Source organism: Lissotriton helveticus, chromosome 12 (genome assembly GCF_964261635.1).
Source record: "Lissotriton helveticus chromosome 12, aLisHel1.1, whole genome shotgun sequence".
Taxonomy (NCBI): Eukaryota; Metazoa; Chordata; class Amphibia; order Caudata; family Salamandridae; genus Lissotriton; species Lissotriton helveticus.
The window spans coordinates 837,283,273-837,300,071 of NC_136073.1; the positions used below are offsets into that span (position 1 = coordinate 837,283,273).

Consider the following 16,799-nt stretch of genomic DNA (forward strand, 5'->3'; position numbering starts at 1 on the left):
AGATTCCAAAAGAATCTCCAAATCCCTATTGTGCGACAACTGTTTATAAAGAGTGGAAGCCTTCTAATCAAGTCCTACCAAATAAAACAATTTAGGGCCTGATTTAGAGTTTGGTGTACAGGATACTCCATCAAAGTGGGCCGATATCACATCCGTTATATTAGAAGTACCAAAGGCGGATATCACATTCGCTATATTACAAGTACCATAGGCAGATATCACATTCGCTATATTACAAGTACCATAGGTGGATATCACACCTGCTATATTACAAGTACCATAGGTGGATACCACACCCGCCATATTACAAGCACCATAGACGGATATCACGTCTGCTATATAACAAGTACCAAAGGTGGATATCACATCCACTATATTGCAAGTACCATAGGCGGATATCAAATCTGCTATATTACAAGTACCATAGGCGGATATTACATCCGCTATATAACAAGTACCATAGGCGATATCACATCCGCTATATTACAAGTACCATAGGCGGATACCACATCCGCTATATTACAAGTACCATAGGCAGATATCACATCCGCTATATTACAAGTACCATAGGCGGATATCACATCTGCTATATTACAAGAAGCATAGGCTATAACTGACTTGTAATACGGCATATGAGAAATCCGCCCCATTTGTGATGGCGACCCTATCCACTATATTCTAAATAAAGCCCTTAAACATGAAAGGGGCAAGGACTTCAATTTAAGTTTCAGAACGAAGTTGGTTCAAATCCAATTCTAAAGCTTTATTGAGTATATAATAAGCAAGAGATGACAATTCATATCGAGCTACCCATTCCAATATAAAAATTATATTCACCAAAATTAAAAGATGAACATGTGAACTAACTAAAGTCAAACCAATCCTTACACTCTCAACGAGAATTTTTATTTTCTCTTTATGAAAAGAAAAGGAAAAAAATCAGGTGGAGTAAAACTTAAGAGGAGCCAACTTATCTTCGATACTAATATATTATCATTGGAGCATAATATAAATACTACAAGGATTATCCAGGTAGCTGATAACAGTGAGTATTTCATCTTCATGGATGCTAACAAACCTCATTGTTGAAAAAACTAATTTTTTAACATTGTGACTTATTAGTTCATATAAGTATGAGGTCATCATGGGTACATGCAACAGATTTCTCTTTATTCCTAACTTGAATGCACATATATTCTCTCTATTAAATCTGTAGTTATGTCAGTCACTATTCCACCACTAAGATAGTGTACTACCATGTTTCCAACTAGTCGTAATTAACTGCAGAGCTAAGGCTAACCATGTGTCTGTAAATGTTACTACTAGATCAAAAATCCAATCAATCATTTGCATTTGATGATGCAACTAAAATGATATTGGAGAATAATAATGGAAGAGACCCATTAAAAATCTCATCAATCTTGGCTCAGACATTTGTCCAAAAACTAAAAACAAGGGCTTTCTAGATTATCTACTCCATCAAATATTCACTAAACAAAACAATATGCATTATTATGCTACCAAGCGCTAGTTTGCATAGAAACCCTAAGAAATCATGCATACTGGATTGTAACCAGAATCTCACCACTGGCAGAAAACTAAAAAAGGTTGGTCACAGTCGGGGACCCATTCTGAATCTGCACATTATACCGATTAGAATAAATACTAGTTTGACTTCAGGTGTAGCCATTAGTCCTAATTTATCCCAAGGAGGATGCTCACAGTGTTAACTTTTTACTGCTTAAAAGTGTAGTGGTCTGATGATCATACGTTTAGATTCCAACATGTCAGACTCAGCATTCCATTTTTCAGAGGTTGGTAAATTAAGTACCGGGGGTATTCTGTGTTACTGCGCTTCATGCACGATTGACTTAGGGCATGGACTATGTGATGTTATTGGGTAAAATGTTCCACCTCTTCACGTTCCACCACTGACTGATAGACCTAAAGGCTGAGCAAGGTACACATAGTTTCCAGTGGGGCTTCTGCCTTTAACCTGATCCATAAAGTAAAGAACTCGAAATCCGACTTTAACCACTTGGATGCTAAGCCTATTTGTTGATTCCCATGTAATTTCCATTGAAACCAATGGAAACTCCATGACGAGCTGGGCTCGTCATGAGCGTCGAAGGGGTTAAGAGATTTATGCGTCACATTGTAACTTGGATTACAACATTACTGTAATTTGGGTAGTGGCAATATCTGTTATTAAAAATGCTTTAAAATAGCAGAAGAGATGACAGAAGGTTGCTTTCAAACACTTTTCACTATACTTGATCATAGGCAGACTCCAAAGTCGAGTTGGAGATCTCCCTACGGCAAAGTATAGGAAAAGTCAAAAAGTTTGTTAAAGTTTTACAAGCATGCATGGTAGATGAAATAATAGATTCAATTAGGAACCCCATAAAGTGACATCTCTGAGCAGCTGTTAGTCTAGCATAAAATCATTCAATAATCCACATTCCTTGACCTAAAGGTATTTTAATTTTAAAAAACTCTTCTAAAAATGTATATTTGGAAGTATGTTTTAAGAAATTCTGACTTAAATCTCAAGATCCATAATTAATTCCCATATGTAATGTGTCCCGAAGCAAAAGTAATACTCCCATCGATGGATGACATGAAAACAGTTTTGTCTCACCTGCAGCAGATGTTGGCAACTTGGTGGTCGTGGGAGATGCTGATGTGGTCCCGGAAGATGGTATTGCTGGGGTCGTATTCTTAACAGATGTTAGAGCTCCTGGTGTGGTTGCTGAAATAAATGTGGTAGTCTCTTCACTGAGAGTCGTGGTAGTGTCTGTGTTTGCTGTCGTTGGCATTGTGTTTTTTGCATCTGCAGCTGCTGTTGTGATTGGTAGAGCTGTTGTGGTACTTCCTGCTTTGATTGTTGATGCTGTTGTTGGGCTCTGCGCAGCTGTTGTTGTGGCTTCAGCAATTGTGGTTAACTGTGCACTCGCTGTTGGTAGATTGATTGGCGTGGTTGGTGCAGATGTGGGCGTAGCAGTCAATGTGGTTGCTTGTGTACTTGTCAGTGGTGCTGTTGTGGTGGTTGCGACAGCTGATGTTGCTGCAGTGGTTATTGTACTCTCTGCACTTGATGATGCCATTGTTGTCGTCATTTGCTGAGCTACTGTTGTAACTGGTGGAACTATAGTGGTACTGACTGTACTTGTCATAGCTACAGCTGTTGTCTGAGCAGCTGTTGTAGTGGCAGCTGTTGTTGTTATAGTAGTTTCAGAACTTGTTGCTGATCCTGGTATTGTTGTGGATGGTGCAGCTGTGGTTCCTGCAGTGGATGTGGTAGTAGTCTCTGCGCTAGTTAGGGATGCTGTTGTGACTGAGGCAGCAGATGCTGATGAAGTGGTTATAGTAGTCTCTGCACTTGATGATGGTGTTGTTGTTGTCTGTTGAGCAGCTGTTGTGGCAGAAGGAGCTGTTGTGGTGCTGCTCAGTGCACTTGTCATTGATACAGTAGTGGTCTGTACAGGTGTTGATGTGACTCCTGCATTCATTATAGTAGTCTCTGCAATTGTTGTTGATCCAATTGATGTTGTTGTCAGTGGAGCTGTTGTTTCTGCAGAAGATGTGGTAGTTTGTGCAATAGTTAGTGGCACTGCTGTGGTGGTTGTGGCAGCTGTTGTTGCTGCAGTGGTTATTGTAGTCTCTGCAGTTGATGATGGCATTGTTGATGTCATTTGCTGAGCTACTGTGGCACTTGTTGGTGCTGTTGTGGTACTCGCTGCATTTGTCGTAGGTACAGGTGTTGTCTGAAAAGCTGTAGTAGTGGCAGCTGGTGTTGTTATAGTAGTTTCTGACATAGTTGATGATCCTGGCATTGTTGTGGATGGTGCAGCTGTTGTTCCTGCAGTGGGTGTGGTAGTAGTCTCTGCAATAGTTACTGATGCTGTTGTTGTGGCTGTGGGAGATGATGTTGCTGCAGTGGTTATTGGTGTCTCTGCACTTGATGATGGCATTGTTGTTGACTGTTGAGCTACTGTTGTGACAGATGGAGCTGCTGTGGTGCTCACTCCGCTTGTTGCTGATACAGTTGTCGTCTGTACAGGTGTTGGTGTGGCTCCTGCAGTTGTTATAGTATTCTCTGCACTTGTTGTTGGTGCAGTTGATGTGGTGCTCAGTTCAGTTGTTGGTGCAGCTGTTGTTTCTGCAGATGGTGTGGTAGTTTGTGCACTAGTTAGTGGCGCTGCTGTGGCGGTTGTGGCAGCTGTTGTTGCTGCAGTGGTTGTTGTAGTCTCTGCACTTGATGATGGCATTGTTGTTGTTTGTTGAGCTGCTGTTGTGACAGATGGGGTTGTTGTGGTGCTCAGTGCACTTGTTGCTGATACAGCTGTGGTCTGTACAGGTGTTGATGTGGTTCCCGCAGTCGTTATAGTAGTCTCTGCACTTGTTGTTGATGCAGTTGATGTGGTGCTTAGTGCAGTTGTGGCTCCTGGATATGTTACAGTAGTCTCTGCACTAGATGTTGTTCCTAGTGCTGTTGTTGGTAGAGCTGTTGTTTCTGCTGATGGTGTAGTAGTTTGTGCACTAGTTAGTGGTGCTGCTGTGGCGGTTGTGGCAGCTGTTGGTGCTGCAGTGGTTGTTGTACTCTCTGCACTTGATGATGGCATTGTTGGTGTTGTCTGTTGAGCTGCTGTTGTGACAGATGGGGTTGTTGTTGTGCTCAGTGCACTTGTTGCTGGTACAGCTGTGGTCTGTACAGGTGTTGATGTGGCTCCTGCAGTTGTTACAGTAGTCTCTGCACTAGTTGTTGTTTCTAGTGCTGTTGTTGGTGGAGCTGTTGTTTCTGCAGATGGTGTAGTAGTTTGTACACTAGTTAGTGGTGCTGCTGTGGCGATTGTGGCAGCTGTTGGTGCTGCAGTGGTTGTTGTAGTCTCAGAACTTGATGATGGCATTGTTGTTGCTGTCTGTTGAGCTGCTGTTGTGACAGATGGGGTTGGTGTGGTGCTCAGTGCACTTGTTGCTGATACAGTTATGGTCTGTACAGGTGTTGATGTGGCTCCTGCAGTTGTTATAGTAGTCTCTGCACTTGTTGTTGATGCATTTGGTGTGGTTCTCAGTACAGTTGTGTCTCCTGCAGTTGTTACAGTTGTCTCTGCACTAGTTGTTGTTCCTAATGCTGTTGTTGGTGGAGCTGTTGTTTCTGCAGATGGTGTGGTAGTCTGTGCACTAGTTAGTGGTGCGGTTGTGGCAGCTGTTGTTGCTGCAGTGGTTGTTGTAGTCTCTGCACTTGATGATGGCATTGTTGTTGATGTTTGTTGAGCTGCTGTTGTGACAGATGGGGTTGTTGTGGTGCTAAGTGCACTTGTTACTGATACAGTTGTGGTCTGTACAGGCGTTGATGTGGCTCCTGCAGTTGGTATAGTAGTCTCTGCACTTGTTGTTGATCCAGTTGCTGCTGTTGTCATTGGAGCTGGTGTTGCTGCAGATGATGTTGTAGTTTGTGCACTAGTTAGTGGTGCTGCTGTGGTGATTGTGGTAGCTGTTGTTGCTGCAGTGGTTATTGTAGTCTCTGCAGTTGATGATGGCATTGTTGATGTCATCTGCTGAGCAACTGTTGCAGTTGGTGGTGCTGTTGTGGTACTCGCTGCACTTGTTGTAGGTACAGGTGTTGTCTGAGAAGCTGTAATAGTGGCAGCTGGTGTTGTTATACTAATTTCTGACGTAGTTGATCCTGGCATTGTTGTGGATAGTGCATCTGTTGTTCCTGCAGTGGATGTGGTAGTAGTCTCTGCACTAGTTACTGATGCTGTTGTTGTGGCTGTGGGAGATGATGTTGCTGCAGTGGTTATTGTTGTCTCTGCACTTGATGATGGCATTGTTGTTGACGGTTGAGCTACTGTTGTGACAGACGGAGCTGCTGTGGTGCTCATTGCACTTGTTGCTGATACCGTTGTAGTCTGTACAGGTGTTGATGTGGCTCCGGCAGTTGTTATAGTAGTCTCTGCACTTGTTGTTGGTGCAGTTGATGTGGTGCTCAGTGCAGTTGTGGCTCCTGCAGTTGTTACAGTAGTCTCTGTACTAGTTGTTGTTCCTAGTGCTGTTGTTGTTGGTGGACCTGTAGTTTCTGCAGATGGAGTCGGAGTTTGTGCACTAGTTGGTGGTGCTGCTGTGGCGGTTGTGGCAGCTGTTGTTGCTGCAGTGGTTGTTGTAGTCTCTGCACTTGATGATGGCATTGTTGTTGTTTGTTGAGCTGCTGTTGTGACAGATGGGGTTGTTGTGGTGCTCAGTGCACTTGTTGCTGATACAGCTGTGGTCTGTACATGTGTTGATGTGGCTCCTGCAGTTGTTATAGTAGTCTCTGCACTTGTTGTTGATGCAGTTGATGTGGTGCTCAGTGCAGTTGTGGCTCCTGCAGTTGTTACAGTAGTCTCTGCACTAGTTGTTGTTCCTAGTGCTGTTGTTGGTGGAGCTGTTGTTTCTGAAGATGGTGTGGTAGCTTGTCCACTAGTTAGTGGTGCTGCTGTGGCAGCTGTTGTTGCTGCAGTGGTTGTTGTAGTCTCAGAACTTGATGATGGCGTTGTTGTTGATGTTTGTTGAGCTGCTGTTGTGACAGATGGGATTGGTGTGGTGCTCAGTGCACTTGTTGCTGATACAGTTGTGGTCTGTACAGGTGTTGATGTGGCTCCTGCAGTTGTTATAGTAGTCTCTGCACTTGTTGTTGATGCATTTGGTGTGGTTCTCAGTACAGTTGTGTCTCCTGCCGTTGTTACAGTTGTCTCTGCACTAGTTGTTGTTCCTAATGCTGTTGTTGGTGGAGCTGTTGTTTCTGCAGATGGTGTGGTAGTTTGTGCACTAGTTAGTGGTGCGGTTGTGGCAGCTGTTGTTGCTGCAGTGGTTGTTGTAGTCTCTGCACTTGATGATGGCATTGTTGTTGATGTTTGTTGAGCTGCTGTTGTGACAGATGGGGTTGTTGTGGTGCTCAGTGTACTTGTTACTGATACAGTTGTGGTCTGTACAGGCGTTGATGTGGCTCCTGCAGTTGGTATAGTAGTCTCTGCACTTGTTGTTGATCCAGTTGCTGCTGTTGTCAGTGGAGCTGGTGTTGCTGCTGATGATGTGGTCGTTTGTGCACTAGTTAGGGGTGCTGCTGTGGTGATTGTGGCAGCTGTTGTTGCTGCAGTGGTTATTGTAGTCTCTGCAGTTGATGATGGCATTGTTGATGTCATCTGCTGAGCAACTGTTGCAGTTGGTGGTGCTGTTGTGGTACTCGCTGCACTTGTTGTAAGTACAGATGTTGTCTGAGAAGCTGTAGTAGTGGCAGCTGGTGTTGTTATACTAATTTCTGACGTAGTTGATCCTGGCATTGTTGTGGATGGTGCATTTGTTGTTCCTGCAGTGGATGTGGTAGTAGTCTCTGCACTAGTTACTGATGCTGTTGTTGTGGCTGTGGGAGATGATGTTGCTGCAGTGGTTATTGTTGTCTCTGCACTTGATGATGGCATTGTTGTTGACTGTTGAGCTACTGTTGTGACAGACGGAGCTGCTGTGGTGCTCATTGCACTTGTTGCTGATACCGTTGTAGTCTGTACAGGTGTTGATGTGGCTCCGGCAGTTGTTATAGTAGTCTCTGTACTAGTTGTTGTTCCTAGTTCTGTGGTTGTTGGTGGACCTGTTGTTTCTGCAGATGGAGTCGTAGTTTGTGCACTAGTTAGTGGTGCTGCTGTGGCGGTTGTGGCAGCTGTTGTTGCTGCAGTGGTTGTTGTAGTCTCTGCACTTGATGATGGCATTGTTGTTGTTTGTTGAGCTGCTGTTGTGACAGATGGGGTTGTTGTGGTGCTCAGTGCACTTGTTGCTGATACAGCTGTGGTCTGTACATGTGTTGATGTGGCTCCTGCAGTTGTTATAGTAGTCTCTGCACTTGTTGTTGATGCAGTTGATGTGGTGCTCAGTGCAGTTGTGGCTCCTGCAGTTGTTACAGTAGTCTCTGCACTAGTTGTTGTTCCTAGTGCTGCTGTTGGTGGAGCTGTTGTTTCTGAAGATGGTGTGGTATCTTGTCCACTATTTAGTGGTGCTGCAGTGGCAGCTGTTGTTGCTGCAGTGGTTGTTGTAGTCTCAGAACTTGATGATGGCGTTGTTGTCTGCTGTTCTGCTGTTGTGACAGATGGGGTTGGTGTCGTGCTCAGTGCACTTGTTGCTGATACAGTTGTGGTCTGTATAGGTGTTGATGTGGCTCCTGCAGTTGTTATAGTAGTCTGTGCACTTGTTGTTGATGCGTTTGGTGTGGTTCTCAGTACAGTTGTGTCTCCTGCAGTTGTTACAGTTGTCTCTGCACTAGTTGTTGTTCCTAGTGCTGTTGTTGGTGGAGCTGTTGTTTCTGCAGATGGTGTGGTAGTCTGTGCACTAGTTAGTGGTGCGGTTGAGGCAGCTGTTGTTGCTGCAGTGGTTGTTGTAGTCTCTGCACTTGATGATGGCATTGTTGTTGATGTTTGTTGAGCTGCTGTTGTGACAGATGGGGTTGTTGTGGTGCTCAGTGCACTTGTTACTGATACAGTTGTGGTCTGTACAGGTGTTGATGTGGCTCCTGCAGTGGGTACAGTAGTCTCTGCACTTGTTGTTGATTCAGTTGCTGCTGTTGTCAGTGGAGCTGGTGTTGCTGCAGATGATGTAGTAGTTTGTGCACTAGTTAGTGGTGCTGCTGTGGTGATTGTGGCAGCTGTTGTTGCTGCAGTGGTTATTGTAGTCTCTGCAGTTGATGATGGCATTGTTGATGTCATCTGCTGAGCAACTGTTGCAGTTGGTGGTGCTGTTGTGGTACTCGCTGCACTTGTTGTAGGTACATGTGTTATCTGAGAAGCTGTAGTAGTGGCAGCTGGTGTTGTTATAGTAGTTTCTGACATAGTTGATCCTGGCATTGTTGTGGATGGTGCATCTGTTGTTCCTGCAGTGGATGTGGTAGTAGTCTCTGCACTAGTTACTGATGCTGTTGTTGTGGCTGTGGGAGATGATGTTACTGCAGTGGTTATTGTTGTCTCTGCACTTGATGATGGCATTGTTGTTGACTGTTGAGCTACTGTTGTGACCGACGGAGCTGCTGTGGTGCTCATTGCACTTGTTGCTGATACCGTTGTAGTCTGTACAGGTGTTGATGTGGCTCCGGCAGTTGCTATAGTAGTCTCTGCACTTGTTGTTGGTGCAGTGGATGTGGTGCTCAGTGCAGTTGTGACTCCTGCAGTTGTTACAGTAGTCTCTGTACTAGTTGTTGTTCCTAGTGCTGTTGTTGTTGGTGGACCTGTTTTTTCTGCAGATGGAGTCGTAGTTTGTGCACTAGTTAGTGGTGCTGCTGTGGCGGTTGTGGCAGCTGTTGTTGCTGCAGTGGTTGTTGTAGTCTCTGCACTTGATGATGGCATTGTTGTTGTTTGTTGAGCTGCTGTTGTGACAGATGGGGTTGTTGTGGTGCTCAGTGCACTTGTTGCTGATACAGCTGTGGTCTGTACATGTGTTGATGTGGCTCCTGCAGTTGTTATAGTAGTCTCTGCACTTGTTGTTGATGCAGTTGATGTGGTGCTCAGTGCAGTTGTGGCTCCTGCAGTTGTTACAGTAGTCTCTGCACTAGTTGTTGTTCCTAGTGCTGTTGTTGGTGGAGCTGTTGTTTCTGAAGATGGTGTGGTAGCTTGTCCACTAGTTAGTGGTGCTGCTTTGGCAGCTGTTGTTGCTGCAGTGGTTGTTGTAGTCTCAGAACTTGATGATGGCGTTGTTGTCTGTTGTTCTGCTGTTGTGACAGATGGGGTTGGTGTCGTGCTCAGTGCACTTGTTGCTGATACAGTTGTGGTCGGTATAGGTGTTGATGTGGCTCCTGCAGTTGTTATAGTAGTCTGTGCACTTGTTGTTGATGCGTTTGGTGTGGTTCTCAGTACAGTTGTGTCTCCCGCAGTTGTTACAGTTGTCTCTGCACTAGTTGTTGTTCCTAGTGCTGTTGTTGGTGGAGCTGTTGTTTCTGCAGATGGTGTGGTAGTCTGTGCACTAGTTAGTGGTGCAGTTGAGGCAGCTGTTGTTGCTGCAGTGGTTGTTGTAGTCTCTGCACTTGATGATGGCATTGTTGTTGATGTTTGTTGAGCTGCTGTTGTGACAGATGGGGTTGTTGTGGTGCTCAGTGCACTTGTTACTGATACAGTTGTGGTCTGTACAGGCGTTGATGTGGCTCCTGCAGTTGGTACAGTAGTCTCTGCACTTGTTGTTGATTCAGTTGCTGCTGTTGTCAGTGGAGCTGGTGTTGCTGCAGATGATGTAGTAGTTTGTGCACTAGTTTGTGGTGCTGCTGTGGTGATTGTGGCAGCTGTTGTTGCTGCAGTGGTTATTGTAGTCTCTGCAGTTGATGATGGCATTGTTGATGTCATCTGCTGAGCAACTGTTGCAGTTGGTGGTGCTGTTGTGGTACTCGCTGCACTTGTTGTAGGTACAGGTGTTGTCTGAGAAGCTGTAGTAGTGGCAGCTGGTGTTGTTATAGTAGTTTCTGACATAGTTGATCCTGGCATTGTTGTGGATGGTGCATCTGTTGTTCCTGCAGTGGATGTGGTAGTAGTCTCTGCACTAGTTACTGATGCTGTTGTTGTGGCTGTGGGAGATGATGTTACTGCCGTGGTTATTGTTGTCTCTGCACTTGATGATGGCATTGTTGTTGACTGTTGAGCTACTGTTGTGACCGACGGAGCTGCTGTGGTGCTCATTGCACTTGTTGCTGATACCGTTGTAGTCTGTACAGGTGTTGATGTGGCTCCGGCAGATGTTATAGTAGTCTCTGCACTTGTTGTTGGTGCAGTGGATGTGGTGCTCAGTGCAGTTGTGGCTCCTGCAGTTGTTACAGTAGTCTCTGTACTAGTTGTTGTTCCTAGTGCTGTTGTTGTTGGTGGACCTGTTGTTTCTGCAGATGGAGTCGTAGTTTGTGCACTAGTTGGTGGTGCTGCTGTGGCGGTTGTGGCAGCTGTTGTTGCTGCAGTGGTTGTTGTAGTCTCTGCACTTGATGATGGCATTGTTGTTGTTTGTTGAGCTGCTGTTGTGACAGATGGGGTTGTTGTGGTGCTCAGTGCACTTGTTGTTGATACAGCTGTGGTCTGTACATGTGTTGATGTGGCTCCTGCAGTTGTTACAGTAGTCTCTGCACTTGTTGTTGATGCAGTTGGTGTGGTGCTCAGTGCAGTTGTGGCTTCTGCAGTTGTTACAGTAGTCTCTGCACTAGTTGTTGTTCCTAGTGCTGTTGTTGGTGGAGCTGTTGTTTCTGCAGATGGTCTGGTAGTCTGTGCACTAGTTAGTGGTGCGGTTGAGGCAGCTGTTGTTGCTGCAGTGGTTGTTGTAGTCTCTGCACTTGATGATGGCATTGTTGTTGATGTTTGTTGAGCTGCTGTTGTGACAGATGGGGTTGTTGTGGTGCTCAGTGCACTTGTTACTGATACAGTTGTGGTCTGTACAGGCGTTGATGTGGCTCCTGCAGTTGGTACAGTAGTCTCTGCACTTGTTGTTGATTCAGTTGCTGCTGTTGTCAGTGGAGCTGGTGTTGCTGCAGATGATGTAGTAGTTTGTGCACTAGTTAGTGGTGCTGCTGTGGTGATTGTGGCAGCTGTTGTTGCTGCAGTGGTTATTGTAGTCTCTGCAGTTGATGATGGCATTGTTGATGTCATCTGCTGAGCAACTGTTGCAGTTGGTGGTGCTGTTGTGGTACTCGCTCCACTTGTTGTAGGTACAGGTGTTGTCTGAGAAGCTGTAGTAGTGGCAGCTGGTGTTGTTATAGTAGTTTCTGACATAGTTGATCCTGGCATTGTTGTGGATGGTGCATCTGTTGTTCCTGCAGTGGATGTGGTAGTAGTCTCTGCACTAGTTACTGATGCTGTTGTTGTGGCTGTGGGAGATGATGTTACTGCAGTGGTTATTGTTGTCTCTGCACTTGATGATGGCATTGTTGTTGACTGTTGAGCTACTGTTGTGACCGACGGAGCTGCTGTGGTGCTCATTGCACTTGTTGCTGATACCGTTGTAGTCTGTACAGGTGTTGATGTGGCTCCGGCAGTTGTTATAGTAGTCTCTGCACTTGTTGTTGGTGCAGTGGATGTGGTGCTCAGTACAGTTATGGCTCCTGCAGTTGTTACAGTAGTCTCTGTACTAGTTGTTGTTCCTAGTGCTGTTGTTGTTGGTGGACCTGTTGTTTCTGCAGATGGAGTCGTAGTTTGTGCACTAGTTAGTGGTGCTGTTGTGGCGGTTGTGGCAGCTGTTGTTGCTGCAGTGGTTGTTGTAGTCTCTGCACTTGATGATGGCATTGTTGTTGTTTGTTGAGCTGCTGTTGTGACAGATAGGGTTGTTGTGGTGCTCAGTGCACTTGTTGCTGATACAGCTGTGGTCTGTACATGTGTTGATGTGGCTCCTGCAGTTGTTATAGTAGTCTCTGCACTTGTTGTTGATGCAGTTGATGTGGTGCTCAGTGCAGTTGTGGCTCCTGCAGTTGTTACAGTAGTCTCTGCACTAGTTGTTGTTCCTAGTGCTGTTGTTGGTGGAGCTGTTGTTTCTGAAGATGGTGTGGTAGCTTGTCCACTAGTTAGTGGTGCTGCTGTGGCAGCTGTTGTTGCTGCAGTGGTTGTTGTAGTCTCCGAACTTGATGATTGCGTTGTTGTCTGTTGTTCTGCTGTTGTGACAGATGGGGTTGGTGTCGTGCTCAGTGCACTTGTTGCTGATACAGTTGTGGTCGGTATAGGTGTTGATGTGGCTCCTGCAGTTGTTATAGTAGTCTGTGCACTTGTTGTTGATGCGTTTGGTGTGGTTCTCAGTACAGTTGTGTCTCCTGCAGTTGTTACAGTTGTCTCTGCACTAGTTGTTATTCCTAGTGCTGTTGTTGGTGGAGCTGTTGTTTCTGCAGATGGTGTGGTAGTCTGTGCACTAGTTAGTGGTGCAGTTGAGGCAGCTGTTGTTGCTGCAGTGGTTGTTGTAGTCTCTGCACTTGATGATGGCATTGTTGTTGATGTTTGTTGAGTTGCTGTTGTGACAGATGGGGTTGTTGTGGTGCTCAGTGCACTTGTTACTGATACAGTTGTGGTCTGTACAGGCGTTGATGTGGCTCCTGCAGTTGGTACAGTAGTCTCTGCACTTGTTGTTGATTCAGTTGCTGCTGTTGTCAGTGGAGCTGGTGTTGCTGCAGATGATGTAGTAGTTTGTGCACTAGTCAGTGGTGCTGCTGTGGTGATTGTGGCAGCTGTTGTTGCTGCCGTGGTTATTGTAGTCTCTGCAGTTGATGATGGCATTGTTGATGTCATCTGCTGAGCAACTGTTGCAGTTGGTGGTGCTGTTGTGGTACTCGCTGCACTTGTTGTAGGTACAGGTGTTGTCTGAGAAGCTGTAGTAGTGGCAGCTGGTGTTGTTATAGTAGTTTCTGACATAGTTGATCCTGGCATTGTTGTGGATGGTGCATCTGTTGTTCCTGCAGTGGATGTGGTAGTAGTCTCTGCACTAGTTACTGATGCTGTTGTTGTGGCTGTGGGAGATGATGTTACTGCAGTGGTTATTGTTGTCTCTGCACTTGATGATGGCATTTTTGTTGACTGTTGAGCTACTGTTGTGACCGACGGAGCTGCTGTGGTGCTCATTGCACTTGTTGCTGATACCGTTGTAGTCTGTACAGGTGTTGATGTGGCTCCGGCAGATGTTATAGTAGTCTCTGCACTTGTTGTTGGTGCAGTGGATGTGGTGCTCAGTGCAGTTGTGGCTCCTGCAGTTGTTACAGTAGTCTCTGTACTAGTTGTTGTTCCTAGTGCTGTTGTTGTTGGTGGACCTGTTGTTTCTGCAGATGGAGTCGTAGTTTGTGCACTAGTTGGTGGTGCTGCTGTGGCGGTTGTGGCAGCTGTTGTTGCTGCAGTGGTTGTTGTAGTCTCTGCACTTGATGATGGCATTGTTGTTGTTTGTTGAGCTGCTGTTGTGACAGATGGGGTTGTTGTGGTGCTCAGTGCACTTGTTGTTGATACAGCTGTGGTCTGTACATGTGTTGATGTGGCTCCTGCAGTTGTTACAGTAGTCTCTGCACTTGTTGTTGATGCAGTTGGTGTGGTGCTCAGTGCAGTTGTGGCTTCTGCAGTTGTTACAGTAGTCTCTGCACTAGTTGTTGTTCCTAGTGCTGTTGTTGGTGGAGCTGTTGTTTCTGCAGATGGTCTGGTAGTCTGTGCACTAGTTAGTGGTGCGGTTGAGGCAGCTGTTGTTGCTGCAGTGGTTGTTGTAGTCTCTGCACTTGATGATGGCATTGTTGTTGATGTTTGTTGAGCTGCTGTTGTGACAGATGGGGTTGTTGTGGTGCTCAGTGCACTTGTTACTGATACAGTTGTGGTCTGTACAGGCGTTGATGTGGCTCCTGCAGTTGGTACAGTAGTCTCTGCACTTGTTGTTGATTCAGTTGCTGCTGTTGTCAGTGGAGCTGGTGTTGCTGCAGATGATGTAGTAGTTTGTGCACTAGTTAGTGGTGCTGCTGTGGTGATTGTGGCAGCTGTTGTTGCTGCAGTGGTTATTGTAGTCTCTGCAGTTGATGATGGCATTGTTGATGTCATCTGCTGAGCAACTGTTGCAGTTGGTGGTGCTGTTGTGGTACTAGCTGCACTTGTTGTAGGTACAGGTGTTGTCTGAGAAGCTGTAGTAGTGGCAGCTGGTGTTGTTATAGTAGTTTCTGACATAGTTGATCCTGGCATTGTTGTGGATGGTGCATCTGTTGTTCCTGCAGTGGATGTGGTAGTAGTCTCTGCACTAGTTACTGGTGCTGTTGTTGTGGCTGTGGGAGATGATGTTACTGCAGTGGTTATTGTTGTCTCTGCACTTGATGATGGCATTGTTGTTGACTGTTGAGCTACTGTTGTGACCGACGGAGCTGCTGTGGTGCTCATTGCACTTGTTGCTGATACCGTTGTAGTCTGTACAGGTGTTGATGTGGCTCCGGCAGTTGTTATAGTAGTCTCTGCACTTGTTGTTGGTGCAGTGGATGTGGTGCTCAGTGCAGTTGTGGCTCCTGCAGTTGTTACAGTAGTCTCTGTACTAGTTGTTGTTCCTAGTGCTGTTGTTGTTGGTGGACCTGTTGTTTCTGCAGATGGAGTCGTAGTTTGTGCACTAGTTAGTGGTGCTGCTGTGGCGGTTGTGGCAGCTGTTGTTGCTGCAGTGGTTGTTGTAGTCTCTGCACTTGATGATGGCATTGTTGTTGTTTGTTGAGCTGCTGTTGTGACAGATGGGGTTGTTGTGGTGCTCAGTGCACTTGTTGTTGATACAGCTGTGGTCTGTACATGTGTTGATGTGGCTCCTGCAGTTGTTACAGTAGTCTCTGCACTTGTTGTTGATGCAGTTGATGTGGTGCTCAGTGCAGTTGTGGCTTCTGCAGTTGTTACAGTAGTCTCTGCACTAGTTGTTGTTCCTAGTGCTGTTGTTGGTGGAGCTGTTGTTTCTGAAGATGGTGTGGTAGCTTGTCCACTAGTTAGTGGTGCTGCTGTGGCAGCTGATGTTGCTGCAGTGGTTGGTGTAGTCTCAGAACTTGATGATGGCGTTGTTGTCTGTTGTTCTGCTGTTGTGACAGATGGGGTTGTTGTGGTGCTCAGTGCACTTGTTTCTGATACAGTTGTGGTCTGTACAGGTGTTGATGTGGCTCCTGAAGTTGTTATAGTAGTCTCTGCACTTGTTGTTGATGCATTTGGTGTGGTTCTCAGTACAGTTGTGTCTCCTGCAGTTGTTACTGTTGTTATTGTAGTCTCTGTAGTTGATGATGGCATTGTTGTTGTCATTTCCTGAGCGACTGTTGCACTTTTTGGCGCTGCTGTGGTACTCGCTGCACTTGTTGTAGGTGCAGGTGTTGTCTTAGAAGCTGTAGTAGTGGAAGCTGGTGTTGTTATACTAGTTTCTGACATAGTTGTTGATCCTGGCATTGTTGTGGATGGTGCAGTTGTAGTTCCTGCAATGGATATGGTTGTAGTCACTGCACTAGTTAGTGATGCTGTTGTTGTGGTTGTGGGAGATGATGTTGTAGCTGCAGTGGTTATTGTAGTCACTGCACTTGATGACGGCATTGTTGTTGTTGCCTCTTGAGCTGCTGTTGGGACAGATGGGGCTGGTATGGTGTTCAGTGCACTTGTTGCTGATACTGCTGTGGTCTGTACTGGTGTTGATGTGGCTCCTGCAGTTGTTATAGTAGTCTCTGCACTTGGTGATCCAGTTGCTGTTGTTGACGGTGGAGCTGTTGTTTCTGCAGATGATGCAGTAGTTTGTGCACTAGTTAGTGGCGTTGCTGTGGTGGTTGTGGCAGCTGTTGTTGTTGCAGTGGTTATCATAGTCTCTGCAGTTGATGATGGCATTGTGGTTGTCATCTGTTGATGTGCTGTTGTGATAGGAGGAGCAGTAGTAGTAATTATTGCAGTTGATGTTGATATAGTTGTGGTCTGTGCAGGTGATGTGACTCCTGCACTTGTTTTAGTAGTCTCTGCAGTTGTTAATCCTATTGTTGTTGTCGATTCAGCTGTAGTTCCTGTAGTGGTTGTAGCAGTAATTTCGGCACTAGTTAGTGGTGATGCTGCTGTGGCACCTGTAGTCTGTGTAGCAATTTGTGTGGTTGTTGCAGTTGTTGTGGTAGTCTCTGCACCAGCTGTTGAGCCTTTCACTGTTGTGTCTGATGTGGCCGTTGTTTCTGCTGTGGATGTGGTAGTCCCTGCACTTGTTAGTGATGTTGTTGAGGTGAGTACATCTGGTGTTGTAGTTGTTGCAGAGGTTATAGCAGTCACTACATCAGTTGACTGAGCATCTGGAAAAAAAGAAATGTAATGTTACGGAATATATTTAGCAGATCTGTT

The 16,799-nt window shown here is 45.7% G+C and overlaps 1 protein-coding gene across 1 annotated transcript in view; it reads right to left on the bottom strand.

Annotated features, from left to right (window-relative positions):
* Positions 1–16,799, bottom strand: part of MUC16 (mucin 16, cell surface associated) — a 194,810-nt gene that overhangs the window by 137,597 nt on the left and 40,414 nt on the right. The window contains exons 2-5 of the mRNA XM_078668928.1: positions 15,851–16,750; positions 11,681–15,691; positions 7,235–11,482; positions 2,642–7,036 (exon numbers count right to left, since the gene is read on the bottom strand). Of these exons, the coding sequence (XP_078525054.1) occupies positions 2,642–7,036; positions 7,235–11,482; positions 11,681–15,691; positions 15,851–16,750 (13,554 nt within the window). The remainder of the gene's footprint in view (positions 1–2,641; positions 7,037–7,234; positions 11,483–11,680; positions 15,692–15,850; positions 16,751–16,799) is intronic.